The sequence below is a fragment of the Odontomachus brunneus genome, unplaced genomic scaffold, assembly GCF_010583005.1.
Source record: "Odontomachus brunneus isolate Ranch 3 - 2012 unplaced genomic scaffold, Obru_v1 Obru_scaffold_052, whole genome shotgun sequence".
NCBI classification, from domain to species: domain Eukaryota; kingdom Metazoa; phylum Arthropoda; class Insecta; order Hymenoptera; family Formicidae; genus Odontomachus; species Odontomachus brunneus.
The window spans coordinates 1,849,760-1,864,657 of record NW_022639502.1 but is presented as its reverse complement, the minus strand read 5'-3'; the positions used below and the strand labels follow the sequence as shown (position 1 = coordinate 1,864,657).

The 14,898-nt window shown below is 38.2% G+C and overlaps 4 protein-coding genes across 7 annotated transcripts in view; all 4 read left to right on the top strand.

Annotated features, from left to right (window-relative positions):
• Positions 1 to 296: 296 nt before the first annotated feature.
• LOC116845515 (EKC/KEOPS complex subunit LAGE3) lies at positions 297 to 1,120 on the top strand. 2 transcript variants are annotated; one of them, XM_032818289.1, is made up of 4 exons: positions 297 to 425; positions 600 to 673; positions 767 to 895; positions 961 to 1,120. In XM_032818289.1, the coding sequence occupies exons 2-4, from the start codon at positions 657 to 659 to the stop codon at positions 1,085 to 1,087; spliced, it is 273 nt and encodes a 90-aa protein (XP_032674180.1). In that variant the 5' UTR covers positions 297 to 425; positions 600 to 656; the 3' UTR covers positions 1,088 to 1,120. The 2 variants fall into 2 exon arrangements, with proteins under 2 accessions (XP_032674180.1, XP_032674182.1); XM_032818291.1 differs by lacking the exon at positions 297 to 425 and adding an exon at positions 451 to 512.
• On the top strand, positions 1,118 to 1,564 carry LOC116845514 (phosphatidylinositol N-acetylglucosaminyltransferase subunit P). The gene has a single exon (XM_032818288.1). The coding sequence runs from the start codon at positions 1,159 to 1,161 to the stop codon at positions 1,546 to 1,548; it is 390 nt and encodes a 129-aa protein (XP_032674179.1). The 5' UTR covers positions 1,118 to 1,158; the 3' UTR covers positions 1,549 to 1,564.
• Positions 1,565 to 1,600: 36 nt separating this feature from the next.
• On the top strand, positions 1,601 to 4,289 carry LOC116845512 (methylenetetrahydrofolate reductase). 3 transcript variants are annotated; one of them, XM_032818286.1, is made up of 6 exons: positions 1,601 to 1,730; positions 2,068 to 2,249; positions 2,449 to 2,675; positions 3,078 to 3,238; positions 3,373 to 3,695; positions 4,125 to 4,289. In XM_032818286.1, exons 3-6 carry the CDS (start codon positions 2,462 to 2,464, stop codon positions 4,252 to 4,254), a joined length of 828 nt encoding a protein of 275 aa, XP_032674177.1. In that variant the 5' UTR covers positions 1,601 to 1,730; positions 2,068 to 2,249; positions 2,449 to 2,461; the 3' UTR covers positions 4,255 to 4,289. The 3 variants fall into 3 exon arrangements, with proteins under 3 accessions (XP_032674177.1, XP_032674175.1, XP_032674176.1); XM_032818284.1 differs by lacking the exon at positions 1,601 to 1,730 and having other exon boundaries at positions 1,953 to 2,249; XM_032818285.1 differs by lacking the exons at positions 1,601 to 1,730; positions 4,125 to 4,289 and adding an exon at positions 3,796 to 4,005 and having other exon boundaries at positions 1,953 to 2,249.
• Positions 4,248 to 14,898, top strand: part of LOC116845511 (probable citrate synthase 2, mitochondrial) — a 19,749-nt gene continuing 9,098 nt past the window's right edge. Inside the window, exon 1 of the mRNA XM_032818283.1 lies at positions 4,248 to 4,431. Within this exon, the coding sequence (XP_032674174.1) occupies positions 4,387 to 4,431 (45 nt within the window). The 5' untranslated portion in view covers positions 4,248 to 4,386. The remainder of the gene's footprint in view (positions 4,432 to 14,898) is intronic.

Here is a 14,898-nt window from a genome sequence, read left to right as displayed (position 1 = left end):
ATGTTCATTGTGTCATATATAAAAAATGATTTATTAACTACATATTTCATTAAAATTGGAGGATCCCCATTTCTCATTTAACTTAATATATCTTAGTAAAGAATGATAGTAATGTTGTGCCCTTAATTTGTCGAAGACAAACTCCAGAACGAAGACTAGAAACTCCAGGCTTTAAGATAATTCTCGAATTATTCTATTATTGTTGTTTTTATCAAAGATACAGGCGGTTGTATTTTGCCTATTTTCATAATAGAGCAAAAAGTACGTGTAACCTGTCGTTGAATTGTAAGATTTTTTATTAGACAGTGGCGACTCGTAGCGGAGACTTTTCGGATTAATTGTGACGTGACGAGCGAAGGTAAACGTGGTAATTATTATAACCTCTCTGAAAAGCCTGGAGAAACTTGATATTTGTTTAGTCACAGGTATGTTGATATAATGTTACACAATTTCACACATAATCGGCTTTAAGTTAAATTGTAACAAAATCAAATATTCAAATCCATTTTAACGTAATTAAATCTTAATATCTATATAAACATAAACAGTCACATTTTCTTGCACTCTAATACAAATTGTTTATTAATATATGATTACAGATTAGCGTGACACCAGTAGAAATTCAGTTTGAATAATTGGTATTGTCGTAAAATGCCATGAGCAATTTCAAAGTGTATGCTTACTTTATATAAGTATAACCTCTTGACAATAATAAATCTTGTTACTTTATAACTTGTTTTTAACTAAGAACTTTAATATTGTACAGAAATTTGTCCGTGCCTTTCCCAACTGTGAGGGAAGCAGAAGTGGCTTATCAGGTACTCCGTGTTGACAAAGAACCACCAAGAGGTGGAGTGACTAAGGAGCTTGTATTAAACAATAATATCCTAGAAGTGTAAGTACACAACAATAGAATTCTCTTTCAGATTGTTTTACTAATATTTGTTGTTTATTTTGCAGGTCATTTAATGGCAAAGAAGCACGAAAGGTACGTGTGGGACTTACATCTTTCTTTGACAATCTGTTGCTAGTCACAGAAACTATCCAACAATTTGGCCCACCTGAACCAACGTACAATTATTATTAGCCAATGGTGTCTTTTCCTAGCATTTTGATTAATTATGTGTTATTGATATTTTAAAATGTACATACGTAATTATGGAGCATACTCCAGCACCATATGGACCCAGAGCTGTGTATGGGTATGCCATGTATATAGGCTCAAACATGCTCTTTCTGTTGTATGTGATTTGGGCATTAGTGCCAGATGAGGTATTGCATGATTATTTGGGTGTGACATACTTGCCATCTAAATACTGGGCAGTAGCGATTCCCATATGGGCATTAACTGCCTTAGCTACTTTTGCGTTTCTCATTTACCCAGCTATCAACATGTCAATAACTCCGGATATCGACGATCTTAAAACTATCACAGACAAACACGCTCTGCACAGGACGGAGACAACTCCTGGTGGAATACCGCCAGTATCCGACATACCTATAACTGAGGTTTGCAGGACGCTATATTTGAGGAACAATAAATCATGATTATCTTTTGAAATAATTTTGTTTTTTGTTGAGGTTCTTTTTGCGATTTACTGGAAATAGCATTTGAAGTATGTGTCGTCAGATAAAGATATACTAGTACTGCCAAAGATATTAGGTGATAGAATAATTTATTCTGTATAAAGTTCTGAAAACTTCCAGAAAGTTAATACATCGCACCAAATGTATGTACTAGGTATCCTTTATATATTTTTCACTTCGTACATTTATATTACTATTCCCTTATATTTACTGTTAATAAATCATGTATAATATCCAATCAGCACTGAAAAACTTATCGGAAGTTATCATTGCTTCTTACATGATACAATATGAAGGTCAACAGTTGCGTCAATGTAGATATTCCCCATACTACATATATGCACGACTACAAACATATCTCCGCGCTGTTATTATATAATTCGATAATGACTCGGTAGTATGAGCTTAATAAGAGGAGCATCAATATACTCATTCGCAACTACACGTCGATTCGTAATGAGGAACTTTGTTTTTGTGAAGGATAGTGACACGGATAGAAATGATGCTGAGGACGATTCTCCGACGTGTAGTTTTCGTACTGAAAATTGTCATCGCGAGATCATAGATCTGCGACGATTGTTGAGAGACAAGACTTGTAAACACGAGATCTTCTGTAGTTTTGAAGTTGTTTCTAGAAGAAAGCCTGATATCTCTTATCAAAGGTTTGTATAGCGAAAAAAATCCAGGCTAATTTTAATTTAATAATGTGATAAATAATTATTTTCAATCGGCATCTTAGTGTTCGTTTATTATACGACTTTTATTGGAATTATTACAATTGATCATCGCCTCTCAGTGACGATATCGATTTATCTCTGTGGAAAATACTTTATTAAAACAAATTTCTATAATGCAAATCAGGCTTCTCGCGGAAATGGATAAGTACTCGCCTCTTTTTTACGCATTAACGTGGCACAACGAAGAAGTTTTCGCCAATAAAAATTATCTGCCTTTGGAGGTATTAGAAAACTTTCCGAGTAACACGCTTTTGCATCTAGCAGCTAATGGTTTGAGGCGTGACGAAATCGTCAGTATCCTAAGGAGAGCCCTTTCGCGTGGAATAATCAATATATTTGCGCTACAAGGAGGTAATGTATCTTGATCCTTTTAGCCTTAATATATTTTAATAAAAACGCGAAATATATTATCTGAAATACGAGATTTTATCATCCATTAACATCTCAAAACTCGCGGAAACTTGTTTCTGTACAAAAATATTTCCACGATTGCATTATTACAAATAATCTTGCTGAAAGTTTTACTAAAGTTCATACTTTTGACACAAGCTTTTGAATTGTGAAATATATTTCGTATATCGAAATGTTACCATGTCACTTAATGATTTATTTTGGTACATACATCGTACATGATTCTAATTATCAGAGCCGAAAGGGTTGAGTTCATGATATAATCTTTGCGGCTCAAATTGATCGATCTATAAAGCGTTTTACCGGAAAGGCAAAATACACAAATTTCCGTTTGAATCGTAGATTCCTCATCCAAGGACGGTGACTTCGTGCATGCAAGTGACTTGGTCACTTTTATCAGAGAACAATTTGGCGACACGTTCTGCATATGTGTGGCGGGCTATCCACAAATGCATCCGAAATCAGCCTCCAAGGAACTCGATCTGCATTACTTGAAAGCGAAAGTAACAAAGGATTTTTATTGATTCACGCGATTGCAATAAATATCGAATATAATAATTGCGAACGAGATTTACGATATATATATACGATAGATAGATATATTTACGAGCAAATTTTATTTGTAATATTTTTTTAGGTAGAAGCGGGCGCGGATTTCATCATAACGCAAATAATTTTCGAATCTCAAGTTTTCATAGACTTCGTAAAAGATTGCCGAGAGATAGGCATTCAAGTTCCAATTATTCCTGGAATTTTCGTACCGACGAATTACGAGTGTTTAGAGCTAATGGCGCGTGTTTGTAAACTCGACATTCCAGAAAAAATAAAACACGATTTATCACGAATGAGGAACGAGGATAAAGTGATGAGAAAATTCGTACTTGAATTAACAGTACAGATAATTACTGATGTGATCGGAAGCGGGACGACTTGCGGCTTCCATTTATTTACGTTGAACAGGTAAAATACTAATAACTCTACGCAATATTACGCATTTAATTTAATTAGACATATATTTTTATATATCCCACGTTCACATGTATATCACCTATATTTGTAGATTATCGTTATTGGCGGAAATATGCGGGCATATAAATTCTTGCAAACAAACAATTTAATTTTCTTACATCAAGTTCGCTTAAAATGGTGTCAATGAATACATCGTTAGAATTTTCTAATGCTTGATTTTTATTGACAAATTGTAAACCAAGTCACAAAAGAGACAACCGCGCGGTCAAATAAACTCTGTACAAAATAGAATAAAATCACCAGCGACACATCGTGTCGATACGTTTTGTTTTATTCCGTCTTACATCTCGATTTCGGTTCCCTTGATGTGCATTAACGGGTTTAATCTATTATTACCACAGAATACTTGTGTTTGTACAGACGCGACTTTCGGACGTCAAGAGAAGGAAATTTGAATTTTGCCGCGGGGGGATTCGGACGCCGTCCTGAACATAGCGCGCGTAAGCGACGCATGCGCACGCCGCACAGTGGTGAAAGCAGCGCGGCCTGAGTCAGTCGAGTTGGGGCGCCGGAGTACCGCGTGGCCGGTCGGTTAGTAGTCAGTCAAGCCGAATCGGTCGTTCGAGGGAGAAACGAGAGGGAGGAACCCCGCGCAAGCAGGATTAACACAAGCAGAATAAGAATGGCGCTCTTTCGCTTCACCCCTAAACGCTGTCTCGAAGTACAGGTGAGTAGACCGCACTTTTTTCCACCCTTCGCGGAGGTGCGAGTTTTGCGCGCCGTTCGCACGTCGCCTTCGAAATTCTCGGCCGATTCGTTCGTTTCGCCGGCACACGCTCCGACATTCCAGCCAAAAGAGGGAAAGATCCGGGAAATTCGTGGGGCGGATTCATTCTAACGCGGGCGACTGCGGACGTTCTATCGACCGGTGTGGCGGCCGTCTCTCGAAGCCGCGAGAAAAAGCCGCGAGAAAAAGCTGCGAAATTCCAAATTTGTCGATACAAATCGCCACTCGCCGTCGAACGCGATGCCCATTCCACACGCGAATCCCGTTTTTGGAAAAGTGTAACTATGTCAAGGTACGTGTATGTGTGCCCCAGTGTCGGCGGTGCGTGTGTGTGCGTGTGGCGCGCAAGATGCGAATATGTGTGAGTGTATCGTGAAATGTGCATGGTGAGCAGAATTTTTCCCACATAGCACAAGATTTAAAAGATGCCCTAAAGACACTCAGAAGATTACTAAATCCGCATAAATCCTCAAAATATCCTAAAAATATTCCGAAGACTTCTAAATATTCACACAAGTTCCCAAGATATCCTTTTCTTGTGATATGAGGATTATCGTAGAACCGTTAGATAAATCATAAAACTTTGGAAGAAACGCGATAGCAGTTTAACATGTATAGATGTCATTTGTGATATTGGGAAAAAAGAAGATATGAATATATATATTACATACATATGCCACGCAAAGGAAAACTTTGACTTTCGAAAAGAATAACGAGAGCTTTCGAAAAAAGTAATTTTTTAAAAAATTGTGCTCGATAAATCGCGCACTATCCAAACGTGCAGAAAAACATTCCGTATGTGAATCACGTAGCGCGTCATATATCATTTTGCTCCAAAGGAGATTATTATTCATAGCAAATAATTATTTAATTATTCGCTATTAACTTGATTAATTAATTAATAGTAGACTTTCATTTACGGGATCTTTGTTGCGTAGAAATATCTCTGTGTAATAAGGAAAGAGATACGAGGTTTCTTTCAAGGATACGATTATGTCGAAAGAGACGTTATACACATTAAGAACGTATTTGTGTATGACTCGTAAGTTGAGATCTAATAAATAGACAAGAGAGCGTAGCATTCTTCAAATATATATGCATGTACATATGTGTTGTAGCTTGTAAGAAGGTTACACTGAATTTCAGTATTCCTTGTTTTGCAGAAAATCTGAATTTCATTTAAATCACCAGGTTCTTTAATATTTATTTCTTATTTTTTGTCGAAAAGAAAGAAAGAAACGGTCCATTGAAAAAAAGGGAGCGATAAACAGACTTGAAGGTTAAAGTCAATAGTTCTAGGACACGATTATGGTTCTAGTAACACGAGTTATGTAAGGATCTCAGGTTGACGCGCCTTTAAGTATCCGAGCCGCGATCGATTCGCGAGAGCCGATGTCCCGTCTTTGCGACTCTCCAGCGGTGCACTCGGTGTCGCGTGCAATGCAATGCACCGCGCGAAATGCACCGCATCAAATCGATTCGGTAGTTCCGCGACGGCAACTTGTTTTTCACGAGGAAATCAACTCGGTGTTATTTGCTCTTTGTAACGGTATGCAAATATCAAAAATCATAAATATTTCTCTATGTCTTATCGGTAACTATATAACGATTGGCATGTACGTTTAGACTTCGTAATCTTGCGCTATTTGTATGCGACCGCGGCCGCGATTAGCTTGAAAAGGAACGCAGGACATTGTTGAAGATTCACCTGCACGGTCTGTTTTCTGGAATCGATGATTACATAACGAATGTTTTAACAAGACCGCGACGTCGGCTACTCGACGTTCGAACAAATTGATTAGCGATGATCTAAAGTACAAAGGAGAAAGACAGAGAAGGAGCAAAGGGAAGGTATCATTTACATTTCGTGTAAAAATCACTTATCGGAGAAATTCAGTCCATTTATTAAACATTACATTAAATTATCGATATATATTTTCGAAAATATTGGAATTACAATCGACGTGCAGATTAATGAACAATCGCATGTTGCGATTTATATTTTAAAGGAAAAGAAAAAGAAAATTACGTAAAATGAAGGCCAATTCCGAGCTCGTCAAACGATGTTTTCGTCGCGCAACACTGACGTCAGACTCCTTTTTTCTCAGCTAATTAACCGCAACGCGGAATTTCACGGCGGCATTTGAGGATTGCTTCACATGTTGAATCACTCTTTCCCTCTCTCTGTCTTCTTCCTTTTCCTTCATCGGTGAAACAGATAGCCGAGATCGAATCGAAGGATCGTCGTGACCTGCCCAACGGGCAGGAAAATCGTATGCATGTGCGATTATGCAACGCGTGTAGACGCGTGTCGATTCAGTATTATCGCGAGTGCTGCGTTACTTCACCCTCGTTACGATACACCGCGTGACTCTGTGAAATCCAGGTGTACAGGATGTATCCGTTTAGAAATCAAATGTTTGGGTAATAGATGCAAATTTGCCGATAAACATTTCACGAGAACGGAACTTAATCGTGTAGACTTTTGGAATTTATGTTAATTATTGAGGTGTTATCATAAATTAAGCGTATCAAGCAGACTAGAATACAAAAGTTTCCGTGATGTGCACCGAAAAAAAAAAATATCTAAAAAATATTTATATTTGGATACTAATATAACGTATTTACCTAAATTCTTTTATCTAATCTAATCTAATCTAAATTCTTAAATCTAAATTCTTTTATTTAAATAGAATAAACAATTGTTTTCAGCTAAGGTTTAAGGAAAATGCACACTTTCTTATTCATAAAATATCTTATATAAGTGAATATAAATATTACTAATAGCCGAATATATATTTCTTAGTCTTTAAATATTTTTTTCTTTTACTGTGTGTTTTACGGCAAAGAGAATATATTCTTCTCACGTGACGAGAAATCGAGTATAAACCGTATCCTGTCTCAAGCATGTCACAACGTGTTAGAACAAAAGACATTCTGTGACGTCTGTCTCGGTTCGCACTGTGATTCCGGCACAAACTACGCAGCCATATTCTAGTTCGAATTAATATTTCAATTTGAAAAGCAAGGACTCCTCATAATTATTTTAAAAAGTTAAAAATTAAATAATTCACTAAATGGAGTTTTGATCGAGACAAAGGTGTCATTCGCGATAGAAAAATTTATTATTTGTTTTTCAAGCTTCCATTAGTCTTGTTTGACAAATTCCATTTTTTTTAGATACAGTGATGATATGAATGCAATTTTATGTAGTTCTCACGACACATAGTGTGCGCGACATTTTCCTCTCTCGTGTGTATAATGAGAATAAAATCGGCGAAGCGTTACACAACACACGTGTGTGTGTATAAATATATATATTTATATATATATATATATATATATATATATATATATATATATATATATATATATATACAAACTCGTACATACACGTGACATGTACAATCATGAACTCGAGGACCCCTTCGCTGGCACAGAAAACCCATTGAACGGTTTTGTAAGGCACTGCTAATTTTAGCAGCAATTTCGAGGTCGAAAATCCGTCTGTGGCCCCGTAATCCATATCGGTCTTGACCTGGTCTAGTCGGTCACGTGGCACATCATCTGGCTCGTAATTAGACCAAGTCGTTCGATCGGTTCTCCTCAGCCTTCCGGTTCGTTCAAAAGATCTCATTAGTCGGTACTTTCAGTTAACAATGAAGCGCCTCAGAAAATGTTTTCCACAACAAATCTTTCGACAAACACGTTAGTTGTTTTGAGCCAAAATAGAAGTCGGGAGTAAATATGAAGAAAACAAGCAAAAACCGTATGATGTTGAGCTCTTCCATACATATTCAACACTTATTTATAAATGACAAAACCTCCAGACAGTTCATTTGAATTTGTCTTGAGGATAAAATTCTTCCCATCATTTAAAATAAATGTTGGCAATCCAGATAAAACGTTGCATTCTAAAACTGAAGGTCATTTTCAAAGTGTAGCAAGTGCACGAAAAAAAGGTTTGGTTGAATTAACCAAATATCTGGTCGAATATGAATCCAGAAACTCCGATTGCAGTAACCCGAATTCTATTTAAGTTAACAAAAAATCTTGTTAATTTAAACAGAATTGGGGTTATTTCAATCGGAATTTCTGGATCGTTCATATTTGACCAGATATTTGGTTAATTCAACCAAATATCTGGTCGAATATGAATCCAGAAACTCCGATTGCAGTAACCCGAATTCTATTTAAGTTAACAAAAAATCTTGTTAATTTAAACAGAATTGGGGTTATTTCAATCGGAATTTCTGGATCGTTCATATTTGACCAGATATTTGGTTAATTCAACAAAATTTTTTTTTCCGTGTGGCAAGGAAATCTTAACATTTATTAAGCCAAAGCTCACTAATTATTTCAATAATTATTCGCATCGTATCTAGATATATTTGTATATATTATGATTGTTGACCATTCGGCTGAGAGATCTGTCATTTTGACATATCATATTCACATGACACATCACAGTATATAACTTGCATTGATGTATCATATTATGTCACACATTACGTCTAGGCATGATGCACGAACGACTATAAATCGATCTAGTGAGTCTCGGCGTAATAAATGTTAAAGTTTTATCGAAGCTTAGCTCTCACCAATATGGAGCACGTCGATTTACTCGTGTGCGCATTATTATAACGAGTTACAGGAGACTTCGCGGTTAATTAAACATGTAACTCGATGTGTCAAGGCCGGCGCGTTTGCACACGCAAGTGTCAAGTTGCGCTTTTCGATCAGGGGACGGATAGAATAGCGAGAATTCCAACGAAGCCGATATGAGACCACGTTTCGGCACATGTAACCCTGACAGGGAGAATCGACAAGGTGATCGCGAGCGCTGATATTTCTCATATCGCGATCCTTGGCAGAGGCTGCCGAAGTATCTGCCGCCTTGTTCGCACGCATTTCTCACCTGTTACCTAACCAAGCCGCAACGCACGTCGTCCTATCGCGTAACACACTATTTCAGGGGCGATTCTCTCGTTCTTCTTCAGTCCAACCCGCGAACGTGTTGTCTATTATTAGACATCTCAATCCGACTGCGGATGTCAACACACGTTTCACTACCATCGTCACGTATTTCACAAGGCTCCTGATCCTCTCTGCGAGGTATTGTTCTGTACTGTTCGACGTGAATGATGTCAAAAAGCTTTTCTCAAGCACGTGTAATGTGTACCCATGATCAGTCGAACTCTTTGAAAAGCAGCGGGAACGGCGGGATATTTCGGGGAAATTTATAAACATCTATTAGCACTTGGATGAGTTTTTTGTCTGAGATTTACGCGTTTTCATTACATCTGACGTCACGGCCCAGAAGAACGATATTTCTAAGGAATGGGATTCAGGAATAACTCGACTGTTCGGCGTCACTATTTCGAGTGGCCTCGGTTATATCACGGTTTTAAAATAAAATACATCAGGGCATAGCCCACGTGAATTAATCGTGCTCGAATCGTGTAAATGTACCAAGCATGATCGTTAATTCTTCAAAATTTCGGTGTCACCCGACTCTGGGCGTGTTTTTCTGTTTTTACAGTCTCGTTAAGTCTCTAAGTACAAGTATAATGCTAATATATGCCAGATGTACGTATGCGAAAAGTGTTATCTCGGTTATTAAGCACACGATTAAATATTGACTCATATGTTCCTATATATCTTATAATACACCACGTGGCTCTTTCTCTTTCTTTCTGGGTAAGACTTGTTTTCGCATACTTAGACACGAGGATCTAACTGGTCAAAAGTGTATTATTGGTTGACTTGGTCACATGTTGTTTTGTCGCAATCCAAAGCATCTTTAGCGCGAGCGACTAAAGTGCATTCTAATGACAACATATATGTTATATGTATTTATCGTATCACTTTTTAGTCTTCCTCGCCGGACTTGATACATCGTTCTCTTTTTGCAGACTTGACGAGACGTATTTTTATAATTATTATTTCGCAAGAAGTTTATCTTTATACTAGTTACAATAGGAGTATGAAGAACAGAAAGGAGAAACGTGATTATAATCGAATAGAAGTATTTTAATGGACAAGTTGATAAATAACAAAACAGTTAGTCTCTCGATGGAAATTTTATAGGAACGAAAAGCGTTTCTTTTTGTAAAGTTTACGGAGCGTATCGTCACACTCGTTATTTCATGACAATTTTATCTTCACTGTTATTACGGGGGGAAGTAAAAAATAGAAATAAAAAGTTTTAACAGGAATTCAACAAATCAGTAACAGAATGGTTTCATTAGAACGGAGAGTGGTGCTACGCACACCCTCCTCGCTGCTCGTTTTAACGTCATCTGAATGATTGAATGGCACGAGATAAAATTAGGTAATTATGTGTTGCGGGCGTGCACTGGTAATACCCTTCACGAAGCCGTTACGTAATTGGCGATAACGAGCCGGCGTTATCGCGTTTGGTGTACACATAATTCGCTGACAATTAAAGCAAGCCTCTGTCGATGCGCTCGTCTTCATCTGATCTTTAGAGCGAATAAATTATCGCGCGCCTTCCACCAAAATCGAAACTGTCGATCAGCAAAATTTGCCGAATACGCCGACGATGCGCGACTCCCAACTTTCGAGCTTCTTCAACCTTGATTTTATCGTTGAGGGAAGAAGCATAACGCAAATTCTTTAACAATATCAATACCTTGAAGTCTTATAACATATTACGTCAAAAATGATTTCTTTAGTTATATACGAATTTTCACACTGTTTATGTATGATTTCATTTTTGATGCACGTGTTTTCATGTACGTAAAATAATCGTCTTTTTAACACAAGCATACGAAATAATCGCGCAAAATTATATGATAACTTGCGCCGCGTAGCGGGTTTTATTACATCGCTATCGTGCGACCTAGAATGCTAGAATCCTAGGAATGGAAGATAGAAGCTGTTGAACCGAACGTGATAGAATGGCCGTAGATCCGAGACAGCAGTAGGCTTGTGGGTATAATGTGTGTGTGTGTGTGTGGAAAAAAATTTCTTCTATATTTCCCGAGACGAATTATATCTAAAGTTTCACGAAGATATTTATTTCGTTTTGCTGGCATTCCTTTGCTATTGTTCTCTCTTCATTTTTCTTCTCCTTTTCCTTTCTTTCGTTTAACTTCTTCTTTTGTTCTCGCGAAGAAAGGCGACTATTATTTCTTCGTCGGTAATAAAAGAAAAAGCTCAGGCTCGTATTACGTGAATCTGTGCCGGGTTAAAGGAAGGAAGCAGCTGAACTCTCATAGGTCCTACGGTCTTGGCCGCGGTAAACCGGTTGTAGGTACCTCTCCACTTTTGTTCGTGGCACGGTATTTTATGGCGAAAGTGTGGCGTAACCGGTTGAGTGACCTGCGAATCTGATCCTTGATTTAGAAGGCTCAGCCAAAACTGCACATATCCGATTAAATAGAAAAACTCTCGTCAACGTGGCCTTTTAAATACCAAAAATGATAACGCACGGAAAAAAATAGTTTGGTTTAATTGAGCAGGTTTCTGGTAAAATATGAACGAAACAGCAATTTCGGCTGAAGCAACTGCCAGAATTCTGTTCAAGTAAACAAAATTTCTGGTTAACATCAATTGGAATCTGATATTTCACCAGAAATTAATTAATTCAACCAAACTTTTTTCCCGCGCGTGATATTAAGGCAGAAGTAATACTAACACATGTGTGATAACTGCGATAATCGCGAATGTTTTAGCGTTTACAAGGCTACGACGATCCGAAATCGTGAAAGTGACTCAATGTGCTGCGACGAGGGAGTGTCGAGAAGCCAGAATTGCAAAGTAATCGTGTTAACGGAGCAAACAGACTGTTAATCGGGTAGCTTTCTGCAAGTATACGTGCAAAGTATACGTTGCCGGTGATGCCGATTCGCTCCGAAATAGCAATGTACGTCCTCGCGAAGAGCGATATTGATTTTCCTGATGATGATACCCGCCCACGAAAGTAGGAAGGAAGGGAGGAAGGCTAGTTATTTTTTCCTTGCGTTACTCCCGCCTTCCGCTTCGCGATCGAATTTCTTGGCGACTACTTCACCGGTAACGATCGCCAATATAATTGGTCCGATGTACGCACGAAAACTCTGTAAATCGCCGGCGCCTATGTACTCAAAGTCCAATGATAAAACAGCAATACGATGTAATTTCCATGTGTGTGGTGGGAACGTAAAACACGCGACACGAAGTGCCACGTTCCGATAGTCGACGATGCGCGAATAACTTTCGACAAATGTCGGAAATTAGGCTTTTATTTTCATTTTCGACCAATTTTCAGTCTGGGCCGTTATTCTGTACATAAGACTCCTGACAGCTATCGATATTACACGCTAACGACGTCTGTCCTTATCGTCATAATTATGAATAATTTTAGATAATAAACGTGAAAAACGAGTTTTACAAAAAATTGAATTAAAATGAAAAAGAAGCTAAACAATTAAAGACATTAAATTACATTTGGCAACCACAGAAATATTTGAAACAAATTAATTCTTTCGCAGCTTCTTGCTTGACTGATCTATATAACTTTATAGAATCGTCTTCAAAAAATGTTATCGATATATTATCGTCATTATAAAACGTTTCGTTAAAAATAGCAACGTCGTCGTTTATAAATGGCCAGCAACGTCAGTATCGTTACTATTGATAACGTACTGTTGGTATCGTTATTGTTGAGACATTTACTGTTACTACTGGACAGACGTCGTTAGTGTATCGAGCCGACAATTGTATGTGTAGAATAACGGCCCTGTAGTGCAATTCTGTAACTCGTATTGTAGTTAACGAGTTTCATTATCGTTGTTTTTTTCTACTGTAGAAAAGCTGCGCAACGATAACGAGACTGTCGTTAACTGCAATAACGAGTTACAGAATCGCACTACTGCAGATCGATTTTGTAACTCTTAACAGTGTCGTTATCGTTGTGCATCTTGTTTACATTACACGTGCGCAAGGACGGTGTAACGAAAAACTGTCGTTAAAAGTTACAGAATAGACCTATTGGAGAGAAACATTCACTCAGGGCCACCTGGTAGTCCGACGATTTGCAATAATTTGAACATTTTACGACGATACTCGATAGGTCTTGAAATTCACGCATCGCTTTATAATTGCTCTCGATATCAATTTGAACGAACAATCGTTCTCGTTCCCGCACGAGAAGTGTTACGAGGGCGCAGAAAAGTATGTTCTTTATCAGCGATCTTCTTTATCTCGATCTCTCGTGTCTCGTGAGATTGTGACGGCCGTCGTGCTTTTCGCCGCGCGACAATTGTACTTTTACGATCGCCGGTGATGTTATATGCGCGAAAGAAGATAATCGCGGGTACGGTTATGCTAGTCACGGTGCAAAGTAAAGTAGCGTACTATAAAATGACGTCAAGCCGCGCGATACACCGACATATGGGATCGGTCTGCCGACGTGGTAGAAGGCAGCCACCACGAGTCCACCGATCGGAAATCGGTACGTTCATTGACGCGTCATCGGTAATCAATCATCGTGCTATGCAGATCTTTAATCTATGGTCTACCCAACGGTAAAAGACATTTTTATCGCGTCTAGCTACAAGTTATGTCACTCAGATTACACGCATTTTCAAAAACGTAACATGGCATAGCGTACATGTAATACACCTGGGAGGTCTTATTCTCGAAAAATATAGTGTGTGATATTTTTCAAAAATTAGGTCTCTGCTCGTCATAGAGTTTGATAGTGATATCACAAAATCGATCAAACACTTTGTGTCTAGACTGCTGCTTGTGAAACTCTTTCGCAAATAAAATTGTGAAGAGCTCTCTCTCTCTCTCTCTCTCTCTCTCTCTCTCTCTCTCTCTCTCTCTCTCTCGCTCTCTTCCTCCCTCTCTCTCTCTTCCTCTCTTTCTCTCCCTCTCTCTCTATCTCTCTATCTATCTATCGGTTTTTTTATTTAATCAGATAATTTATCATCGGGATTCCAAGTTGTTAATAATTATATAATTTTTTTCCTATCGCATGTTGATCGATACGTCACGCATGAGGAAGGAGCAGCACTCATTTTCATAGCGAGCGAATTGCCACGTGTCGATGATGACGTGTATTGCGTGTTTTACTTACCACACACACACATACATAATGCTGACGTATGCATACGAATGTAGAAGCTTTTATCAGCCGGTTTCCGGACTACGTTGACGTGAGGAATTTACGTGTCGAAAGATACGTAAGTAACGCAACATTGTAGTCGATTCGGACACCTGTTCAAATACGAGAGAATCAATTTACATCTAGCTACGATCTCCCACGCGATAAATACCTTCGATAATATTGCATTGTTCGCAGTTAGCTCGGTACTAATCTCACATTGCGTCCCACGTAAAATGATATCGCTCGTATTAGTATATCGCACAGTGCAATGTCATACGCGCTTTGCG

Bases quoted from the DNA above. Each gene is read 5' to 3' on its own strand.
- LOC116845512 (XM_032818284.1), top strand. From the start codon at position 1,987: ATGAGCTTAATAAGAGGAGCATCAATATACTCATTCGCAACTACACGT. The intron at 2,250-2,448 runs GTTTGTATAGCG...AATGCAAATCAG, and splicing joins CCTGATATCTCTTATCAAAG to GCTTCTCGCGGAAATGGATA. The intron at 2,676-3,077 runs GTAATGTATCTT...TTTGAATCGTAG, and splicing joins TATATTTGCGCTACAAGGAG to ATTCCTCATCCAAGGACGGT.
- LOC116845515 (XM_032818289.1), top strand. The intron at 896-960 runs GTAAGTACACAA...TTTATTTTGCAG, and splicing joins AACAATAATATCCTAGAAGT to GTCATTTAATGGCAAAGAAG.
- LOC116845514 (XM_032818288.1), top strand. From the start codon at position 1,159: ATGGAGCATACTCCAGCACCATATGGACCCAGAGCTGTGTATGGGTAT.